This window comes from Heterodontus francisci, chromosome 2 (assembly GCF_036365525.1).
Source record: "Heterodontus francisci isolate sHetFra1 chromosome 2, sHetFra1.hap1, whole genome shotgun sequence".
NCBI lineage: Eukaryota > Metazoa > Chordata > Chondrichthyes > Heterodontiformes > Heterodontidae > Heterodontus > Heterodontus francisci.
Window position 1 is genome coordinate 153,516,227 of NC_090372.1, and position 23,320 is coordinate 153,539,546.

The 23,320-nt window shown below is 42.1% G+C and overlaps 1 protein-coding gene across 1 annotated transcript in view; it reads left to right on the forward strand.

Annotated features, from left to right (window-relative positions):
- Positions 1-18,144, forward strand: part of LOC137380815 (V-type proton ATPase 116 kDa subunit a 1-like) — a 162,266-nt gene extending 144,122 nt beyond the window's left edge. The window contains exons 17-20 of the mRNA XM_068053200.1: positions 1,827-1,928; positions 2,309-2,426; positions 9,112-9,283; positions 18,051-18,144. Coding sequence (XP_067909301.1) covers positions 1,827-1,928; positions 2,309-2,426; positions 9,112-9,283; positions 18,051-18,144 — 486 coding nt within the window. The remainder of the gene's footprint in view (positions 1-1,826; positions 1,929-2,308; positions 2,427-9,111; positions 9,284-18,050) is intronic.
- Positions 18,145-23,320: the final 5,176 nt, after the last annotated feature.

Here is a 23,320-nt window from a genome sequence, read left to right on the forward strand (position 1 = left end):
AGGCAGATCCTCAGGTATCCTGATTGTCTGATTGCCAGATCTTGCATATCATTGAGAGATTGGAAGGCATGAAATCAGAAGCACAAAGGAACTCTGAATTTTCTTAATCGCAGAAATTGCAACTGTCTCTAGGACTTAAATATCCCTTCTACCCCTTTGTTAGGGAATAGATGTTCTTACTTATAAATTAATGTTATTCCACAAGATAATTAAGTTCAAGGGCATTTATTGGCTTTCATAGGAATTAAGCATACAATGATTACTATTACCAATAATCACACATATACAATAACTATTATTAATAATTACATACCTACTTAAGGTCACACTTACAGTACAAGGAATTGGAGAATTCACATCATGTGCCAAGCTTGAAGTCTAAATGACTGCGCAAGTCTTGTTGAATTCTTAAGTATCTATTCTAACACCTCTCTTTTTGTGCCTTTCTTTCACTCCTGTTATGTGAGAAAACACATGTTTCAAATATAACCTCATCCAATTAGCTGGTCTTCAGTTTTAGCAATAATAACTGCCCAAAATTCACCTTGTTTGAGCTGTCAATCAAGTCATTCAACTGGAGACATTTACAGAAGCTCAATATTTCAGATATTGCCTGACCAAATTCCTCAGCAATGTTATTGGAGGAGTTGGTCATCCTAGCTGTCAGATAGATGGCACCATTAGCCTGTCAACTATCTCACAGCTGCATGACTTATAGAAGTTGATACAGGCATCTCAGCAAACAAAGGAAGTCTGGTTTTGCCTCTGCTGAAATCTTATCAGCTTAAACATTCCCTGTTTGTTCTGTGTCTGTGCAATAATTTGTTATCCGTCATTTAGACTTCAAGCTTGGCACATGATGTGAATTCTCCAATTCCTTGTACTGTAAGTGTGACCTTAAGTAGGTATGTAATTATTAATAATAGTTATTGTATATGTGGAATTCCTTTTAATTTAAACTATCCTTCTAACAGAAACTTACTTAACAGGCAAAAGCTTAAAATTAAAAGTTAACTGTTTCCTTACACTTACATCATTGCCACGCAGAAAATTAATTTCAAATAGTCACATGTGAGCCATAGGCAAAGACCAAACTCAAACGCTAAATCTTGGATCCCAAGATTGAACAGCTGAGGTGTTCTGCTGTTATTCATGAGAAAGAACAAATCAGAAGCCGTGCCTTCTGCTCCAGTGTCTCCCACCACAACCCACAATGACCATAATTTCAAACCTAAAGAGGAGGAAACAGAATGAAATAAAGATGCATTCCTGCCCCTTAGCAGAAATTCTAGAAGCACACCACAAACTTACATTAATCCTACTCCACTGAACAGGGCCATTGTACCACCCACACTAGCTCCACCCTCCTCCCATCCATACTTGGCCATCCTCCCACAATGAGCACTAATATATGGAAGGAACTTCTCAACTCACACTTCACCCTGCATTGAGCAGAAGTATAGTCATCAACCCCCACCACCACAGAACAGTGCCTAAGATTTTGGAGCCAACCGTCCTGCGGCCGTCCCACCAAAGAACTGCTGAGGTAATTGTAACCCACCCCCTCAGCCAGGCAACCTTTCCACCCCACCCCCTCCCCATTGGCCATAATTGTAGTGGCGATTGGAACCCACAAACTCTCCTGGTTAACTGAGGGAGCCGAGAGTAATTTCTGATTAAACTACATTGATGCAACTAAGTAATATTCTTTTACTGATGCATTTTGATTTACCCATGATATCACATTATTTTATCTTAATGCAGCCTTATGAGTAGATTTACAAATTTTAATGAATTTTGAGAATTTGAATGGTTCTCCTATCAAGGTACGCCTGTGTGATAACTCAAAAGTTTCTATCCTCCAGTCTGAGCACACTGAGGTAGAAATTAATGGGAGAAGAAATGAAAGCCACTGGGAGGGAGAAAAGGTAAGATGGTGATACAGATCAATAGTAAGTTTATTAACATTTGCTAAGTATTAATGGATGTTTACAGTAGAGATGTTTCTGTGAAAAGTTCAAACATTAATCACCCATGAGATTACCACTTTCCACTTCTCCCACATTAAGCCCACTTTCTAACTAATCTTTTCTACAAGTGCACAATGCAATATACTGTAAGTACTTCATTTTAAAAAGGTTAGTTTCCCAATGTGTAATTCCATAATTTACTTCCAGTAATGTCACTCACATATAACAGTAAAGTTCTAAAATTCTACAATGATTCTATATTACTTTATTGATGTGTTAAAGCGCTGCATAGCTCATGTTATGACATGAATGCACTTCTGTTATATTTAACTCAACAGTTCAGCTTTGGCGATACCTTTGTACAACAGGCTATCCACACTATTGAGTACTGCCTGGGTTGTATATCAAACACTGCCTCATACCTTCGCTTATGGGCCTTAAGCTTGGCTCATGCAGGTGAGTATGAATATCATAAGTTTCAAATTGCCTAGTAGTGTCACTGATAACATCCTAACTGCCAATTGTTGGGAATCTAAATGATTTTGATGCTCATGAAGGATGTCAGGGCTGGGAAATGAAGCATTTTAATCTTGTCGCATCCAGTGCCAGCATCAAGCATATTCGAGTCGACAGCAAAATCAGAAAATCACCACAAGTGTACTGTCCCTAATTGTGGGCAGAGAACATAACCGAAGTTATTCTTGACTGAGAGCAAGTTGGTTCTGAAGTTTTGAATTTAAAAGGGTTTTAATCTTTATAACAGTATTAAATATTTCTCTACATTAACCTTAAGAATGAGGTATGGGAAATGGGAAGAAGACAGCAATTATCATCGACCCACCACTTATTTACATAAATTCTCACCAGGCACCAATGGGAAAATAAACTTGCTGTCAAATGCTCAACATGCAATGAAGTTCTAACTTCAGAAGACAGCTCCCGACTGCACTGGTATAGTATTTGTTTCCCCACATCATCATTGCAGCCTTTCTGAATAAAATGCTGATTTGTGCTACGGACTTGCACAAACAAACAAAGATAGAAATAAACCAAATTCATGTAAGTTCAGATCCTTTGGGCATCCCCAGAGACCGCTTCCTAGCGTAAGTGCCCAAATGCAGCCACCATCATTTTCCCTACTGAAGTTTGAGAGATCAGTGCATGGAGGCAGAAGAGCTGGGCCTTCAACAGAGTGAGGACACATCTGTGCTGCCTCTGCCAAAATCTTGAAAACACCAACAGTAGTTGGCTGGCTTGGGAGCGTGCCAGGTTTCCTCCCAAACAATAATCTCCCTTCACCAAACGGCATCATCAAAACACTGAACTGGAAAATCTCATCAACTTTGCTTCCAATTTCCACCCTTCTGTCACCTTCACATGGCCCATCTCTGACTCTTCCCTTCCTCAACTTCTCTGTCTGTATTTCTGGGGATAGACTATCCATGAATATTTGCTATAAGCCCATTGAGTCCCACAACCACCTTGACTGCACTTCCTCACACCCTGCTTCCTGTAATGACTCCATTCCGTTAAGCTAGTTGTCTGTCTCCATCTCTGTTCCGATGATGCAAACTTCCATACCAGCACTTCTGATGTCTTCCATTTTCCTGAACCGAGGACTCCCCCAGTACGCCCCCCACCCCCCACTGTGGTTAACATGACCCTCAACCGTGTGCATCCCATTTCCCACACTTCTGCTTTCACCCCTTCCTCTCCCTCCCAAAACCATGATAGGGTTCCCTTTGCCTCATCTTCCACCACACCAGTCTCTGTATTCAACGGATGATCCTCTGCCATTGCCACCACCTCCAACATGATGCCATCACCAAACAAATCTTCCCCTTCCCTTTCAGCATTCCAAAGGGACCATTCCCTCTGTAACACCCTGGTCCACTCCTCAATCATCCCAACACCCTGCCCATTCCCATGCACCTTTCCGTGCAAGTGCAGAAGATACAAAACCTGCCCTTTCACTTCCTCTCTCCTCACCGTCCAAGGCCCCAAACACTCCTTCCAGATGAAACACTGATTTACTTGTATTTTTTTCAATTTATTATACTGTATTCACTGTTCACAATGCAGTTTGCTCTACATTGGGGAGACCAAACACAGATTGGGTGACCATTTTGTGGGACACCCATTCAGTCCGCAAGCATGACCCCGAGCATCCAGTCACCTGCCATTTTAATGCCCCATTTTGCTGTCATGCTGGCCTCTCTGTCCTCAGCCTCCTGCACTGTTCCAATGAAGCTTAATGTAAGCTCGAGGAACAGAACATCATCTTTTGATTAGGCACTCTACAGCCTTCTGGACTCAACACTGAGTTCAAAAATTTCAGACTGTGATCTCTGCCCCCATTTTGTTTCCTTTTTCTTTGCAGGTTTAGGTTTCAGTCTTGTCTTTCCTTTGTTTTTGCTTTCAGACTGCAGCTGTTCATTATTCTGCCATTCACACCTCCACTAGACATATCTTTTGTTTTTTTTTATTTGTCCCATTACCACTCCATTTGATGCTGCACCACCAACTGTTTTGTCATTTAATCTCTCTTGTCTTCTACTCTATCACAGACCTTGCCTTCTGTTCTTTTTCTACCCTCCTCCCTTTCACTTCCTTAAAACCTGTTACATTTCTAACGTTTCCCAGTTCTGATGAAAGGTCACCGACCTGAAATGTTAACTCTGTTTCTCTTTCCACAGATGCTGCCTGACCTGCAGAGTATTTCCAGCATTTTCTGTTTTTATTCCATTAAAAAGGGGCCACTTTAGCCCTCCATGCTGAAAGAATTTTGGAGCCCCTTGTCTGCCCCTGAAACCAGGTATAATTACACTAAGTGAGGGCTTAGGAGCTGAAAATATAATTGTAGAGACTCCTCACCCCATCTCCAACCTTACATCTGTGGCATTGTAGGGGTAGACAGATACTCCAACCCCACAAGGCCATCCTAGAAACATTGGCACGGGTTGGTCCCACCCAAGTCTATGACTATTTTGGCAGATTCACCCCAGATGTGTGGCAGGAATCCACCAAACAGCCATGGATTATCAAGGTCATCATATTTTCAATCCTGGTTGAATTGGAACACGGATGTGAATGAACACTATTCTAACTTACCTTATCACCAATTTTGCATTTTATGGCCTTTCACTATGGCTGGACTGTTTATATTCTCTCACATGATAGAATCATAAAAGGTAGATTAAGTGACTAGACAAATTTTGAGAATGCTTGAAAGTGAAGGAAAGCCAGAAAAAGACCTTTCTAGGGGATCAAAGAGGAGGCAAACCTGGTCAGCTTAAGTTTAATTAAAAGTTTTTCAATTAACATTCTATTTATTTCCTCTGATTTGTTCTAATTGAACTCAGATTCCCATGCTCAAGTCCATACTATGCACCGCAGGCAGGAATTGCCAAAGTCAATGCCAAATTTTACAACATACGAACATCTGAATTAGGAGCAGGAGTAGGCCACTCAGTCTACCCCGCCATTCAATAAGTTCATGGCTGATCTGATTGTAAGCTCAACTCCACATTCCCGCCTATCCCCATAACCTTTCATCCCCTTGCTTATCTAGAATCTATCGACCTCTGCCTTAAAAATATTCAAAGACTCTGCTTCCACTGCCTTTTGAGGAAGAGAGTTCCAAAGACTCACAACCTTCTAAGAGAAAAAATTTCTTCTCATATCTGTCTTAAATGGGCGACCCCTTATTTTAAAAAAGTGACCCCTAGTTCTGGATTCTCCTTTCCACATTCACCCTGTCAAGACCCCTCAGAATCTTATATGTTTCAATCAAGTCGCCTCTTACTCTTCTAGACTCCAGCGGATACAAATCTAGCCTGTCCAACCTTTCCTCATAAGTCAACCCGCCCATTCCAGGTATTAGTCTAGTAAACCTTCTCTGAACTTCTTCCTATGCATTTACAACCTTCCTTAAATAAGGAGACCAATATTTTCAGCACTGTGGGAGTTTAACACTATGCAAATAATGATAAATATAATTGCCAGAAGGCTTGATGCTCATAAAATTAAGTCTCTGATCCAGACATCTTGCACCACAACCCTCAAAGAAAATGGAGACTGAAACAAGTGAAGATTTAACCTACATTTTTGTAAATTCACTAAACTCAATAAATATTCCCGAGTATTGGAAAATGTCTAATATAACCTCCATTATCTAAGAGGTATAACTAAAAATGGAAAACCAGTAATTAATTACAGATTATACAGAACCAGTTACCGAACGCAGCCCACATAGTTGAGGATAGTCATAAATCAAATGTCAATGCAGTCAAATAGATATTCCCACTCAATATGAATTGCTATGGAAACTGCAAGAAATCCTTGAAAATCCAGTGGAGAGATAACTTAATTATTAATTCCAAATATAGACTCATCCTTAGTGCAATCTGACTGCCTGTATAGACAACAGCTTTAAAGATTTTTGTCAACTCATGGGCTTGAAATTCCACTCCCAGTGCAGGTGAAGCTTTTGTATTGAGTGCCTGAAATGCTCCCTGTAGCTTATTTGAATAATTTTGCATAAATACCAATGCAGCTTTGTCTTTCTGTCGTGAAAACTGAACTGGTTCACTAATGTCCTTCAGGGAAGGGGATCTGCCAGCACTACCTAGTCTGGCCTACAGGTTATTCTACTCCCACACATTATTCTTGACCCTTCCTATGCTCAGAGCAACTCAGGATGGGCAGTAAATACTGTGTCATGCACTTATCAAGAATACAAACAATCCGAGAAACAGGCTGCTTCCTGACCTGGCAGGTTATTCCTCAATGATCCCACTCACAGAAAAGGAAGAAAACTCGGGCAGTACCTACAACCACATTCCCATCCTGAGATAAATTTGCCTCCCCCTGCCTCTACCAAGACCACTGTTGACTGCCCCATCTTCATCAAATGTAGATACCATATTCCTCCTGTTCAGCTTCTTACTGTCACTTCCCAGGACCACCTGGTGGAAGGACAGACAGATAAGGGCAACCAGTTTCCTTCCCTATAGGACATTACAACAATACCAACTTCCATTTATGTAGCATCTTTAACACAGTAAAATGTACCGAGATACTTCATAGGAGCATTATCAAACAAAATTTGGTGGTGAGCCACATAAGGAGATATTAGCTAGGTGATCAAAAGCTTTGTCAAAGAGTTATGTTTTAAGGAACATCTTAAACGAGGAGAGAGAGGTGGAGAGGCAGAGAGTTTAAGGGAGGGAATTCCAGAGTTTAGGGCATAGGCAACTGAACGCACAACCACCAGTGGTGGAGAAATGAAAATCAGGGATGCACAAAAGACCATAAGTGGAGGAGTGCAAAGATTTCGGAAGGTTGTAGGGCTGGAGGAGGTTACAGGGGTAGGGAGGGGCAAGTCAATGGATGGATTTGAAAACAAGGATGAGAATTTTAAAATCAACGCATTGTTAGATCAGGAGCCAATGTAGGTCAGCGAGCACTAGGGTGATGGGTGAATATGACTTGGAGCAAGTTAGGATATGGCCACCTGGGTTTTGAATGGGCTCAAATTTACAGAGGGTGCAAGATGAGAGGTCAACCAAAACAAATTGGAATACTCAAGTCCAGAGGTAACAAGGCATGTATGAGTGTTTTAGTAGCGGAGGAGCAAAGGCAGGAGCCAGTTGGTTATTTATGACGACCCTATAGCTTCATTATCACTTTTACTGATACCAGCTTTTTATTTCCAAATTATTTTCTAACTGAATTCAAATTTTCAGATGGCCATAATGGGATTTGAACTCACATTGGTTGGATTATTAGCACTGACCTCTGGATTACTAGTCCAGTTACAATCGCCATGCCTTTCATTTTAAGCTGGTGCAAGCTTTAAAATCCTACGACACCATCTGAATTCCCGTTCTTCAACAGGAAAGCGCCTAATCATGGTAGTTTTACACACTGGGGGGGGTGGGGGGGGGGTGGGTGCAGAATTTTGGATTGCTGGAGAAGGCGGGTTCGGGGATGACAGTCACTGAAACCCGCCCCCCCGGGGTCAGCATGTCAGTTTCCTGACGCGAGACTGGCACACTCAGATATTGGAACGTGACGACAGGAGGCAGAACAGGCAACCCGCCCACACTTGTTTAATGGCCACTTAAGGCCATTAATGAGCATGTTAGCAGCTCGTTCAGGGTATTTTATTTCTGTGGGTTAGTTTTGACACACTGTCTGAACCATGACATGGAAGAGGAGGCGATGACATAACAGGGAGCAATCAGCTATGTCGAGACAGAGGCAGAAGTCAGAAATGATGATAGAAGACTGTGAGATGGCCCTCAGAGCTGGAAACAGAAATGATGCAGAGTTCTCAGCAGCAGCAAATTGCCAAGGAACACTGGAGAGAGGACTCAAGACAGACCAAAATTAAAGCAAGAAATTCTGGTAACACAATGGCAAGTCTATCAACAAATCGAAAAAGAAAAGACAGACTAACATTTAAAGTGCAGACCCTTTTTAGAGTCAGCCTTCCTTATCTCGCCTTCTTTGGCTTAGTGTTTAATTTTCCTGATGCCTCTGTTTAGGAATGTCTTTCTACATTAAAGGTGTTATATCAATGAAAGCTTTTATTATGTTAGAACTGACTGGATCTGTGCCGAGGATCTTAATCTGCCTTTTTCCCTTTGGGGAAGTTTATGGACCTACTGTCTATTTGTAGCATGGAGCCCCTCCCTGTTGTGCCTTCATTATGTGGTCGAACAACAGCTTCAGCAATGGCTTTAAATCAGGCCCACTTCTGACTTGGCCCTGTCTTCCTCCCACGTCCACCGCCTCCAGCTGGGCGGCAAATCCGACTCATGACCATTCAAGCACCTTATATAAGAAAATTGTGGTGCACACATGTTTTCACGTTGACGCGAGGTTGGGCCCTGGAAGTCATCATGACGTCAGGGTCCCAATCCAGGAATTGAAATCGCTCCCAGGGAGTGGACCCACATTACAACAATAAGGATGACTCAAGAACTACACGTAGGATCAGTGCACAGAAAGTCGGTGGGTGCCTGCCAACCCAGACAAACTTCCAGTCAAGCTTACACCAATTAGATAATCTAGGCCAATACCTCATAAAATCAGTGGGCATTGAGAAGACACTAACCAATCTATTTTTTTACAGAACTTTCTGAGGTGTTGTGGCACATGGTTCTACACAATGGCTTCACTGCAAATAAAGGCTTAAGCTCTACTGGGCTCGCAATCACCTTTGCTGTTTTTGCTGTTCTCACTGTGGCTATTCTACTAGTCATGGAAGGTCTTTCGGCATTTCTGCATGCCCTGCGTCTACACTGGTAGGTACATAAGAGCAACTGCAAGGTGTGAAAAGTGATTAAAAAGGGGCCTGGCCTAGAAAATGAGTTACACATTTCCCCCTATTATTGTAAGCAATTTTAGTGCAATATTTAATTATTTTTCACCGATTAACTGATAACTGAAATGTGATTTTATTATTGAAGAAAATTCTATTTCAGTAATTCATTCCTGCAAATTAATTGGAAGAAAGATTTAATCACTTCACTGGGAAACATGAAGAAATAGTTGTAATGTTAGGCAATCAATTAATATAACCACTTGTTTTAAAATTTGGACTTTAGTGAAAAGCTTGAGGACCAGGTTAACTGGGGCAGATCTTCCATTCTTAAATATTTATTATATATTAAGACTTGCACATATCATTTATTTCCTGTAAGTGTCACACTTTCCATCATGCTCTTTCTGTCATGGCTGCCTGTAATGCCTTGCTGTCACACTTAAAAGCATACTTACTTCCCAGGGTAGATGGTTCTATGGCAATGTTCTCCATAGCTCCAAACATGTCAGGCCTATTAAAGTAAGGAATGAGCCTCCTCAGTGATTCCTGCAATTGACTTTTGATGTCTCTTCCATTGCCCTAAAACTGAGCTGATATATTCACATCTCTAGCCTATCCTGAGGTAGTAACTTCCTTCCTCCTTGCTCTGAGTTGCCATGGTCCCACCCCATGTACCACATTGCAAAAACCCATTCCCAGGTCTGAACTGGATTGGGCTTTAAATTGCTTAAGCACTTGGTGCTCTTTTATTATCATGGCATTCCCATCAGGGCTAAGAATGTAGCTTTTGTGGTGTGGGGAGGAACTTCTGGAATGAGTTTCCAGGTGACTGAGCTTGGGGAGCCTCTATTATTTAACAGCAGACTGTGATTATCAGCAGTGTTAAATTTAAATAACAGAGGTGAATCTAGCATGTAGGTGGAAGCACTGTGTAGAGTCACCTCTGTTATTTAACTCCAAGCAGCCATGTCTTTTCACCCTTCCCACTACCCAATCCTACCTACCACAACTTAGTATCCTCTCAATCCACCAATGCTTCGACCTCTTTGCTACCTTTTCTCTCGTACTGCCTTGCACTACTCACAACTCCTTCTCCCAGCTACATGAGTGCTCATGCCTTTCTTGCCACGCTGAACCCCATTCTCTGTTCTATGTTGCTGACTCTCAGCACTGCTATTCCCTACCTGATCCTTCTCCCTCCCATTCTTGCTCTTCACTGCCTACCCAACTTCAAGAAAAAACCCTGTCATCTTCCTCCAGACTATGGCTGAGGAACCAGCTTTAGCTTCTTTAAAGAACTTATACCTAGTTCCCCCGTCACAACCACGATGTGGCTACAGCACTTTTCTCAGCTGCATTCCACAATCCTGTGTTCTACTGTTCCCACTCTCCAGTATCCCCTTCCCAGTGTTCCAGCAGCCAACTACCCACCCCTCAATGATGCTCCCACACCCACCACTACTATCCTACCACTGCTACATCACAGCACCTTACTTCCACATGCCCAACACACTACAGTACTGCCAAACCTCATAACACTTTCTCACTATATCTACCCAGAAATTTCCCTCCCAGTAATCACACACTCCAACCCCCTACTCATGTCATAAGCTACAATCCTCTTCCACTGCACTTATGCCCATAAACCCTCTCCATTCCCAAAACTACTAATAACCTTTCACAGCCCCTTTCTTCAGTATTCCTCCATTCCTACCTCCCAGAAAACTCAAGCATCTTCCTACAGTCTTCTTCAGTATCCTAGACTTCAAGCAAGGGCAAGTTATAAGTCATTACAACACTGAAGGAGCAGATAATAATCAAGGCCCGTGATTTATGGTTTCTAGGGAAATGTCGGCATAATCAAAATTTGTACCAGAAATATTATTAGCACTCCATAGTACTTTGTAATAAAATGCAATTGCACTTATTCAATCACCATAAATCAATGATCCTGATATATTTTGCATTACATGTTATAAAGTAATGTATTCTCGAGCTCACCAGAAAACTGACTAGTATTTACATATGTTTAAAAACTAGATTTGATGAAGCTCGGTGTCATTTTCTTGTGGCAAAATTAACCTACTTATTTAAATATTGTGCTTCATTGAAATCTTTCAAAATGTTTGCAACTAACAAGATTTGAGACTGTCAGAACAGTTCTGATTGGGACAGTGTACCGTGAATCTATTTATATTCATGTTAAAGGAGTTACATTAAGATGTTGAAAAGTGCTGAGTAGAATACCCCAAAGATCAGTATTGGGACCCCTCCTATTTATAATTTAGATTAACCACTTGCATTCTGAAGATTAGTGTAAACTGGTTAAATTTACAGACAATACAAAACCACAGCCTTAGAAATTAACGTTGGACTCTTTCATACCATCTCTTCCTTGTTCTCTATTTGTAATAATGTCATGTCTTTCCTAAACTCTGCCATTGCCACATAACCTGAAATCCCTCTCTATACATTGACGTCTGAATTTTTGCTGCTGCTTTGGACCCAAATCTATGCCTGCTATCTCCCTTGTTTTTCTTCATTTAGCCCCTCATAGGCTTATCTATGTGTGTCAACTGTGGCTCAGTTGGAAGCACTCTTGCTACTGAATTAGAAGGTTGTGGGTTCTAGTCCTACTCCAGGAGGTGAAGTACAAAAATCTAGGCTGACACTCCAGTGCTGTCTTTTGGATGAGATGTTAAACCAAGGCCCCATCTTTCCTCTCAGGTGGATGTAAAAGATCGCATGGCACTGTTTCGTAGAAGAGCAGAGAAGTTATCCCTAGTGCCTGGCCAATATTTATCCCTCAATCAACATTACAAAAAAACAGATTATTAGAATTAGAATTTAGAATTAGAATATTACAGCGCAGTACAGGCCCTTCGGCCCTCGATGTTGCGCCGATCATCTGACCTACACTATTCCATTTACATCCATATGTCTATCCAATGACCACTTAAATGCCCTTAAAGTTGGCGAGTCTACTACTGTTGCAGGCAGGGCGTTCCACGCCCCTACTACTCTCTGCGTAAAGAAACTACCTCTGACATCTGTCCTATATCTTTCACCCCTCAACTTAAAGCTATGTCCCCTCGTGTTTGCCATCCTCATCCGAGGAAAAAGACTCTCACTATCCACCCTATCTAACCCTCTGATTATCTTGTATGTCTCTATTAAGTCACCTCTCCTCCTCCTTCTCTCTAACGAAAACAACCCCAAGTCCCTCAGCCTTTCCTCGTAAGACCTTCCTTCCATACCAGGCAACATCCTAGTAAATCTCCTCTGCACCCTTTCCAAAGCTTCGACATCCTTCCTATAATGCGGTGACCAGAACTGCACGCAATACTCCAGGTGCGGCCTCACCAGAGTTTTGTACAGCTGCATCATGACCCCGTGGCTCTGAAACTCGATCCCCCTACTAATAAAGGCTAACACACCATATGCCTTCTTAACAGCCCTATTAACCTGGGTAGCAACTTTCAGGGATTTATGTACCTGGATACCAAGATCTCTCTGCTCATCTACACTACCAAGAATCTTCCCATTAGCCCAGTACTCTGCATTGCTGTTACTCCTTCCAAAGTGAATCACCTCACACTGGTCATTATCACATTGCTGTTAGTGGGAGCTTGCTTTGTGCAAATTGACTGTCGTGTTTCCTACATTACAACAGTGACTACACATCAAAAAGTGCTTCATTGGCTGTGAAGCGCTTTGGGACTTCATGTGGCTGTGAAAGGTGCTACATAAATGCAAATCTTTCATTTATTTCTTCTCTCCATTCTCCCCCCTTCCTGTCACCCAGCCGTGCCACCTCTCAGCTCTTTCTGCTTACATACTTTGCTCTGCTAATCCTTACCCAAACTAACTCTATTTCTCTGCCTTCATGCTCTCCTGCCACCATCTCAGGCTTGAATCCTCCTGGAAAAGCACATGTCTACTCTCTATATTTCTCTTGGCATTGTTTAAAAGGCCTATCAAGGCACCTGTAGCTGCCTCCTTAGCTGCAGCAACCCCAATTGCCCCATCCTCCTGTCTCAACATCTTCCTCTTACAACATACCCATTGGAGGCCAGCCTCACCAACCTCCTTCCCATCTTGCTAACCCCACTCGCTACTGACCCTTCGGATTCTGCTGTCAAACCAACAATTGCCACCTCTCTCCACATGTCCCTGCAGTACAGCCATTCACTCATCCATCCTGGCCTTAATACATATGACAACATCAGTGTGCTGGTTTTGACTGAAACCATCATGGACGGTGACACCTTGCCACCACCGAAGCCTCCCTGGCTGGTTATACTTATAGAATGTAAATACACCCCCATTGATAGATTGTATGTACGCCCCTCAATTGTTTGTAAATACATCCCATTGGTCTTGTAATTGGTTCCCCCACCTCCGAGACAGTCCTGCTCATCTTTCAAAGGCACTGTCATCACCCCACTTCACAAAAAACCTTATCTCAACCCCTCCATTCTCGCAAACAATTGCTGCATCTTCAACCTTCCCTTCCTCTCCTTGAAAGTGCTGTTACCTCCCAAATCTGTGCTCATTTATCCAACAACTCCATTTTTGATTGTTTTCAATCAGGTTTCCATTCCTCCAAGCACACCAAAACAGCCCTAACCAAATTCACAAATGGCATTCTTTGTAACTGTGACCATGATGTGTTATTCTTTGTCTGCATCCTATGACACCATCAACCACACCATCCTTCTCCAATGCCTCTCCTTTGTTATCTAGCTCAGTGGCATTGCCATGGCTTGGGTCCATTCATACCTATCTGTTATCTCCAGAGTCCCCCAAGGATCTAAACCTGGCCCCCTCCTGTACCTCAGTTCCATGCTGTTACTTGGTAACATTATCCAGATATGGGGTCAACTTCCATAGGTATGCCAATGAGACTCAAAACTTCCTCTCCTTCACCATCTCTCTTTTTCCACTGCTTTTGTGTTGTCAGTCTGCTTTGCTGACACCCAGTCTTAGATGAGCTATAATTTCAGCCACCTAAGCATTGGAGGGACTGAAACCATCTGCCCCCACCACAAACTTTGCGCTCATGCCAATGGCTCCATCCTCCTTCCAGGCTACTGTCAAAGGCTGAGCCAAGCGGTTTGAAACATTAACAACCTATTTGACCCTGAGCTAAGCTTCTAATCCCACATCCTCTCCTTCAATTTTCGTCTCTACACCATAGCTCATCTTCATCCCTTCCTCAGCCAATCCACCATTGAAACCCTCATCTATGCCTTGATCATCTCCAGGTTCAACTACTCCAATTCTCTCCTAGCCATCCTCCCATCCTCCACCCTCCATAAACTCAATCTCATCCAAAACTCTGCTCCCAGGATTCTATTGTAGCAAATCCCCACTTGCCTTTCACCCCTATACTCGCTTACTAGCCTACATTCCTGCAGTTCTCCCACCTCAAATTTAAAATTCTCATCCTTGTTTATAAATCCTTTCATGGTCTCACCTTTCTCTAACTCTACAACCTCCTCTGGTGCTACACCCTCCCCAAAAACTCTCCGTTCATCTGACTTTGGCCTCTTGTGTAATCCATCCCCTCCCTTTGCCTCACCTTTGGTGGCCATATCTTCAGCCACCCAGGTCCCACATTCTAGAATTCCCTCCCAAAATCCCAATGCCTCCCCAAATCCCTCTCCTCCTTTGAGGCTCTTCTTAGCATCCACCTCTTTGACCCCACATTTGGTCACCGCTCCTAATATCTCCTTCTTTGGCTCAGTGGCTGACGTTTTAAATTATGTGTCTGTGAAGCACCAAAACATTTTTTTACATTAAAGACACGAAATAAATAAAGTTGTTATTGTTAATCTTGGTGCTGTTGCTATAGGAGGGACAGTTGCATCTGAGCAGGCGGCTTGGCAACCATGAAATATGTTCTCTGCTGAAAGCTGCTACATCTAAAGAATAACTTTTTTGTGGCAAACAGCTGAAGTTGATAATACTGATATAACTCTGACCAGCCTTACAATCATTATCACAATGGGTTGGAAAACTAGGAATAGCACTAAAATCACCTGGGTAGGATACCATTTCTGGTCGTATATCCATTTTGATGCCAATATCATTGGGTACTAGCAGCAGAAAATAAACCCAGTAGATATACCCTACCTTATTAGCATATTTGTGAGTACAGAAATGTGTTAAATTAGTAAATTCTTTGCTTTGGTGATTGATGCTGCACCTCACAGGAGGGAGAGTACAGAGGAAAAGAGAAAATTCTTGGTTTCATGCCAAGGACAAATCTCCTAGCTTTCAACAAACAGGAATGTGTGCAGTGATTTGGGCTAATCACCTAGAATCTTCTCTCTAATTGCAGCAGCATTACTGGTTATAGTGAAGGTGACAATCTCAATTAATTTCTGTCACAGGTTTCTTCCAGTCACCCCAAAGGGAATATAGTAGCATTTCACAAAATTGACAATTTTGAGTAGTATTGAAGAAATGGTGTACCATTAAATAGAGGGAGATACCTCTCGTACCCAAAAGCACAAAAGGTGTGGCTCGCCTTCAGCAAGACTTTTACAACAATGCTGGATTTCTCCTTTGTTCTTGTACTGCACTCATATTATAATAACATTAAAGCACAATCCAATGATCTGCATCGATGCCTCACTTTGTAAACAGGTTCAAATATCAAACATGAAATCCTACAGATGACTGCAAATTTCCCTTCACATTGTATTAGTCGGCATTGCCAAAGCTGCTAGAAAGAAAAAGAGTTAAATAATGGTTCATTATAAATGATGAATGTTGCCAGGACTTGAAAGTTGCAGTTATGATGAAAGATTGGATAGAAAAGGTTTGTTTTCCTTAGAACAGAGGCTGAGGGGTAACTTAATTGAGGTATACTGTTACGACCAGGTGAGAAAGGGGTCTAGGGGTTCCCTCTCAGCCTTTTCCTGGTTTGGCCGTAGCAGGGTTTGATTTTGTAAAACACCTTTTTTTAGCTTCCCTTCAGTGAATCCTTGTTCACTGCTATCTAATTGTAATGGCAAAGAAATCAACCAATTGTAATGGCAAAGAAATCAACCAGACAGGTTTTCTTAGATTTATACAAGAAAGATGTAAGTTTAAAACTAATTCAGTTAAAACTACTACGAATATGTGACGTGGCCACACTAGCATACATACACAATGAACACACATGCATATAGAGACAGAAAAGGAGAAAGAATCAAGGGGAAAGGTTTGAAGCAATAGCTGGAGTTCATTTACTGTCTTTTGAGTTCAATGTAAAGTCTTTGATTGCAGTTAAATCTTGCCATCTCGTTGGGGCCCAGTGCACGCTTTCAAACTTGTTTCAATGGTTTTCTGTCTTGAGACTTAGCTTCTTCCATGTGTCCCTGTCTTTGCATGAGAGGGAGAGAGAGAGAGACAGGGAGATGCTGTCTTCTTGAAATCCAGTTGCAGTCTCTTTTCGTGAGAGAGAGACAGGGAGAGATGCTCTCTCTTCAAGTTCAGTTGCAGTCTGACTTCATACTGTTTGTGAACACAATTCAAACCAAACCAGGGCCAGCAGGGCAGTCATGTGACTAGCTCTTTTCTTCGGGACAACCTGCCTGGCAAGGTTTTGTGGATTCTTTCAATCTTAGTAGACATCTTCAGTAGGGGGCTGGAATTCTGATTGTCACACATTCAATGTCTAGTGATCAAAATCCATTTGGGTTAATTGAATCAGGGAGCAGTTCCATTGTCTTCTCCAGGCAAATGTCTCTTAAAATGCAAATGTTTCCAGCCACTGTCCTGTTAGAATGCAGGTACAGCCATGTTTTCAGTCCAGTAAGAGTTTAAAATTAATGTTCCATATGACAAAATTAATATGCCTCATTCTTGGCAGGTGTGGTTTTCATCACATATACAAAGCTATGAGGGGCCTAGATAGAGTAGACAGGAAGGACCTGTTTCCCCTAGCTGAGAGGTCGATTACCAGGAGGCATAGATTTAAGGTGATTGGTAGAAGGATTAGAGGGGACATGAGGAAAAATCTTTTCACCCAGAGGGTGGTGGGTGTCTGGAATTCACTGCCAGGAATGGTGGTGGAGGCAGAAACCCTCAATTCTTTTAAAAGGTATCTGGACATGCACCTGAAGTGCTGTAACCTGCAAGCCTACGGGTTGGAAGGTGGGATTAGAGTGGGCAGCTAGTTTTTTCGGCCGACACAGACACAATGGGCTGAATGGCTTCCTCTGTCGCATAATTTTTCTATGGTTCTATGGTTCCTTGGGTAGCATGATTTTGGGTCTGAAAATGTAGCTCCTGGCATCTCTGTGCTACCCTTAAATTTGATTGAAGTAAAACCTCCAATCTGGTTTGAGCCATTGACTCCCAGCTCCAGAACACAGGCATGCTGTCCCCTTAAACCATATCATCACAGCAGCTTGCATTGAGTGGAAGGCTAAGATGGAGGATCTCAATGGAAGCAAAACAAAAATATACAACTAAAATGAAGATAACTCCTACAAGCTTTTATTGTGACAGGTACACATAAAAGAGTATTTTGAAAACTTTCACCTTCTTCAGCTTCAATATGAAAAATGTGAGAAAGTCATATAGCACTAGCTATGCAGTTGCATGTACATGTAGCTTGAAAACATTTTTGTAATTTTTTTTCTGTGAAGATCCTGCTAAAGATTACTGTTTAATTCTACAGAAAATATTTTACATGTTATTCCCTTTTACTAGATTTGTACCAAGTTTTCTCCTTTATTTTCTTGCAGGGTGGAATTTCAAAACAAATTTTACAAAGGAGCAGGCTATAAATTCATTCCCTTCTCATTTACAGACATATGTAAAAGACAACTCAGCAATTAATAGCAATATTGTCTGACAAATATTTCTTGTTATGTATGAAACAAAGAAGCTATGATTTTAAAATGTATCATTGCTCGATGTTCAGAAATATAGCAAACATCATGTTTAGTAGCATCAAACTTTATTCATTAATAGTGCATAATTCATCAGATGTATTACAAATAAACAGTGCAGATTTATCTTAGTAGAAAATGTAATGTAATCAAATGTTTTAAAATCAAAGCATTCAGAAACATGTTTAATTGTGTTTCTCACCTATGTATCTGTGTCTTGTATGATAATGCGAGCATGCTCATTACAGATGTGATTAGCTTAATGAATTGCTGAGTTATTTTTGAGAACTGTTTTCTGTTCTTAAGGATGTTTATGGTAGTCTGGCATTCATAGTGGGGAGTTTTATGTTCTCTCCATGTCGGATTTGCAAGCAGGAAGAGCATATAGTTGTGCGGGATGGTAGCAGAGGGGGGACCCCGCCACCTTCCTACCTCCACCTAAATTAAGATCTGCCCTCCCACCAATTGAGGCTCTTAAGTGGGCAATTAATGCCCAATTACGTGCCTCATCCTGCCGCCGTAGGAATTAGCCCAGTGGCAGGTGGGCCTGGTGCCACAAGGGGAGCACACCAAGCAAACCCGTGCGGGGTTGCCGGCTCCAGGGGAGGGGGTCCCTCATTAAAATGCACTTAGTACCTGAACGAGGGACCCCGGCATAGGGAAGGTGGGGCCTGCTGAAAGCCACCCTTCCTACCCTTGCTGTATCCCCCCACTACAACCCCCTCACCTGCAACCCCCACCTCGTGAAACTCCCCCGCTGTGACTTACCTGTGGCCTGGTTCCAGGGCCTTGGGTGAGTGCTCTACCAACAGCAGCCACAGTCTCTGTGGTGGTGCGGCTCAGTCAAAGAGCTGCTGGCCTCTGATTGGCTGGCAGCTCTCAGCAGGCAGGACCTCCACCACTGGGGTCCTTGATCCCAGGGAAGGCCTGCCCCCGTCCACTTAAGTACCTAATTGCCACTTGATTTGGCGGGCCTTTCGCAGAGGAGGTGACACGGGACCCTCACCGGCACTTTTGCCAGTGGTCAAGACATCCGTCGCCAAGACAAAATCCCAGCCATAGCCTCTACCTCATAGCAGGAACTTTACATCAACAACAACTTGCATTTTTTAAATGCTCCTGATGTGCAAGAAACACTTCAAAGTGATTTACATAAAATTATAGATTTTTACAATGAAGGAGACCATTCAGGCCATCTCTCCTGTGCTAGCTCTCTAAGTGAGTTATTTCTTTAGTTACATTTCCCTGACATTCCTGATATGGCATTTGCAGCTGCATTTACTGATCTGACAACTCATATGAGGTCATTGAATTTTTTGTGGGACTGCATTCAGGTCCTTGGGGCTTGATTCCTGGCATTGTCTTCCATGATTATCTGCTCCCACTGCCTTCTGAACATATTTATGGAAGGCCTCCTGCAGATACAGGACATCTCTCCTCCTTTCCACCTCCTCCACCAAGGCCCCCAGTGCAGCATCCAAAAACACTGGAGCCCGCTCTCTCCCATGCTGTGCCGTTATTCAATGTTTCACAGGTCATATTCACTTACTGCACAACTACCAGCACTTGCTCTTTAAGAGGTGCAGGCTTGCTTTAAGCAGTGCAGGCTAGCTTTAACTGGTACTAGCCACTCATGATATTGACCCATGCTTAGACATCCAATCAATCAACAGCACACTTAGTGTTGGATGGATGCTGAAATCATTTAACACAACAGGCAGTATGAAGTTGGCATGCTGCCTGAGTTGCAGTCAACGGGAGTAGATAAATCAAGCATTGCAATCACCCTGCCCGGTTTCAGAGGTTACCAAATTTATCCCCAATTAAATGTCTGCCTGCTCATGTATTTGTAAAAGATCCATGGCACTATTTTAAGAAAAGCAGAATGTTCTACCAATGTCCTGGTCAACATTCAGCCCTCAATCAACACCAAAGAAAGAGTAAAAGCAAAATACTGCACATGCTGGAAATCTGAAATAAAAACAGAAAGTGCTGGAAAAACTCAGCAGTTCTGGCAGCATCTGTGGAGAGAGAAGCAGAGTTAACATTTCAGGTCACTGACCTTTCATCAGAAATCCTGATGAAGCCTTGAAGTTCTGAACTCTTGAGTCCTGATGAAAGGTCACTGACCTGAAATGTCAACTTTGCTTCTCTCTCCACAGATGCTGCCAAACCATCTGATTTTTCTAACACTTTCTGTTTTTATACCAAAGAAAAAGTAATTGGTTGTTCATTTGCTGTCTGTGGAACATTATGCACAAACTTACTGTTCTATTTGGCCATGGAATACCAGTGACTGCAACCTGGAGTTTGCCAATTTTTAATGTTGAGAACACTAATACTAAGTTAAAACAACAGCACAATGCTTAATTCTCATGGACTGACATCTCTCACCCCATTGGGCAGAAAATAATTCTGCAAAATACAAAGCTACAGACCAAGAGCCGGAAAGAAGAATTAGGCGGCCAACAGGAACACAATGGGTCGAATGGCCTCCTTCCATGCTGTAAATTTCTATGATTCATTAAATTAAAAATAATGAGAGATGCTAGTGATAATGGAATGCAGGCTTGAATCGCCTCAAGACTGATGTTCTCACTTCAGCTGCAATGCTGTGAGGAGGGATTCAGTAGAGATCAAGTCAATTCCCATAGAAAGAAAAGGGAAAAACTAGATGGTGACTCTTCAATATGCTGCTATTTTGTACTTCCTAATTAGTCCTGGAGGGACTAGTGATAGGAAAAGAACCTGGCAGACATACCATTCTAAGAGGTAGTAAAAGGTAGAAAATGTAATAAACAGATAGTAATGTTGCTATATGAGCAATTCTAGAATATTTTTCAAATGCAATTATTAGTGGCAGATATATAGAATAACGATATAAACCATAAAGATTTCCAATGTTTATGTCACTCATCAGACAATAAAGTAACTACCAAGAAGCCTGAACTGACTGCCTATTTATATTACAGAGGCTATATTTGTACCTACTGTGAGCAGGTTTTATTAAGTTACATCTTTATTTAAGTCCACTACAGTTTATGATCCTTGTTCATTTTTAATGAGAACAAGTTTTTGTTGCGCTATTTAATTAGTATTTCAGAAATAGACAGCAAAAGTGTGAAGAGAACAAATACTTCAGGAGTTATCTGCTCTCCAGCATGGCACACCTTACTCAGCATTTCAATAAGATGATCCTGCTGCGAGCTAGGCTATTAACTTCAGAAGTATAAAAACTGGACAAATATGACCCTCTCTTAGGGTTTAATTTCCTATTTTAGCACACATGTTATCATTCAAAAAAAAGTTCCTTCTACACTATTTGAATGCAATTGTTAACATGTTTGTTTTAAATAGCTAACAATTACATTAAAACAGAAAAGAGAGTGCAAGCACATTAAGCTTTGCCCTAAAAGAGAAAATGAAAACACCTAGAGTTAAAACTGACCATGTTAACGACTTTACTACAACCTTTATGAGAAGGAAAGCCTATTGGTAATAATACCATTTTGATTTGTATCCTTTTTAACCCCAGATGTAGCCAGGCAGGCACCTGTCATCAACGAGCAAAGGAAGAAATCCTGAAGAGTATTCCAGGATCAGTGGCAGAAGTACCCAACAGGTGCATCCCTGAATATATGTTGGGATGCAGTCTTAATGTGTTCTTGGCCCTATTGTTTTTATGTTTAATTGTGAACCTGAATTTATTGGCAAATGACAAGTAAATAAATAGTGATATTACATTCGATGTTACAGTATGCTAATATCTCATATAAAAAGATCATTCATTTATAACCTCTATATTGTACTATAATTGATAATTAACTTTCATACTGTGTTTTTTATATTCTCACTGCTATAGAAATGTCTGATTCTTGTTAGAGGTTCTATTCTGTCCATAGGTTGCAAATTAAAGATTTTGACAAAGCTCCTAGTTTCAATACCCCGGGGACAGATCCAGAAGCTTCATGTAATCTGTGTAACTGTCTTCCAATGTCAAAAGATTGTCAATCAGACACATATCCAAACTAATTACACGGTATTTTTATGCTTCCTTCACCATGCAAATTGTCCAAGTCATCACAAATAATCCTCAAAACATGGTATCAGTTTAGAGTGGGGCATGGGAGAGGATTTTCGCCCCTACAGAGGCAAATGGGTGCAAACATTCTTACCAGTGGCCAACTTGCCAGTTTGCCAGCACTATCCTGGCCCCGGGCCATTTTCCCAGAGGTGGGATTAGCGGCTGAAGGGCTACCCAGCTGCAAGTCAATTGATGATACTTAATGGTGTATTAAGACCTGTTGTCAGAGGCCAACTGAAACTTTCCAATTGGCCTGCGGAACCCCATTACGGACTAAGCTGTCTACCTAGAGGCGGCCTCCCGGCAGCAGACCAGGAGGCCACCCCATCAGGGTGCTGTGGGACAACCATAAGAGAAGGTCACTGGAAGAAGCATCACACATGACCAGGGAGTTGTGGGTCGGGCCCGACAGAGTGAGATGTGTTTAGATGGGTTTTTTTATTCATTCGGGGAATGTCGGCATCACTGGCTAGGTAAGCATTTATTACTCATCCCTAATTGCCCTTGAGAAGGTGGTGGTGGTGAGCTGCCTTCTTGAACTGCTGCAGTCCATGGGAGGTAGGTACACCAACAGTGCTGTTAGGAAGGGATTTCCAGGATTTTGACCCTGCGACAGTGAAGGAATGGCGATATAATTCCAAGTCAGGATAGTGTGTGACTTGGAGGAGAACTTGCAGGTGGTGGTGTTCCCAGGCATCTGCTGCCAATGTCCTTCTAGGTGGTAGAGGTTGCGGATTTGGAAGGTGCCTTGGTGAGTTGCTGCAGTGCATCTTGTAGATTATACACTGCTGCAACTGTGCATCTGTGGTGGAGTGAATGAATGTTGAAGGTGGTGCACAGAGTGCCATTCAAGTGTGCTTCTTTGTCCAGGATGGTGTCGAGCTTCTTGAGTGTTGTTGAAGCTGCAACCATTCAGTCAAGTAGAAAGCATTTCATCACACTCCTGACTTGTGCCTTGTAGATGGTGGACAGGCACTGGAGAGACAGGAGATGAGTTACTCGCCACAGAATTCCCAGCCTCTGACCTGCTCTTGTAGCC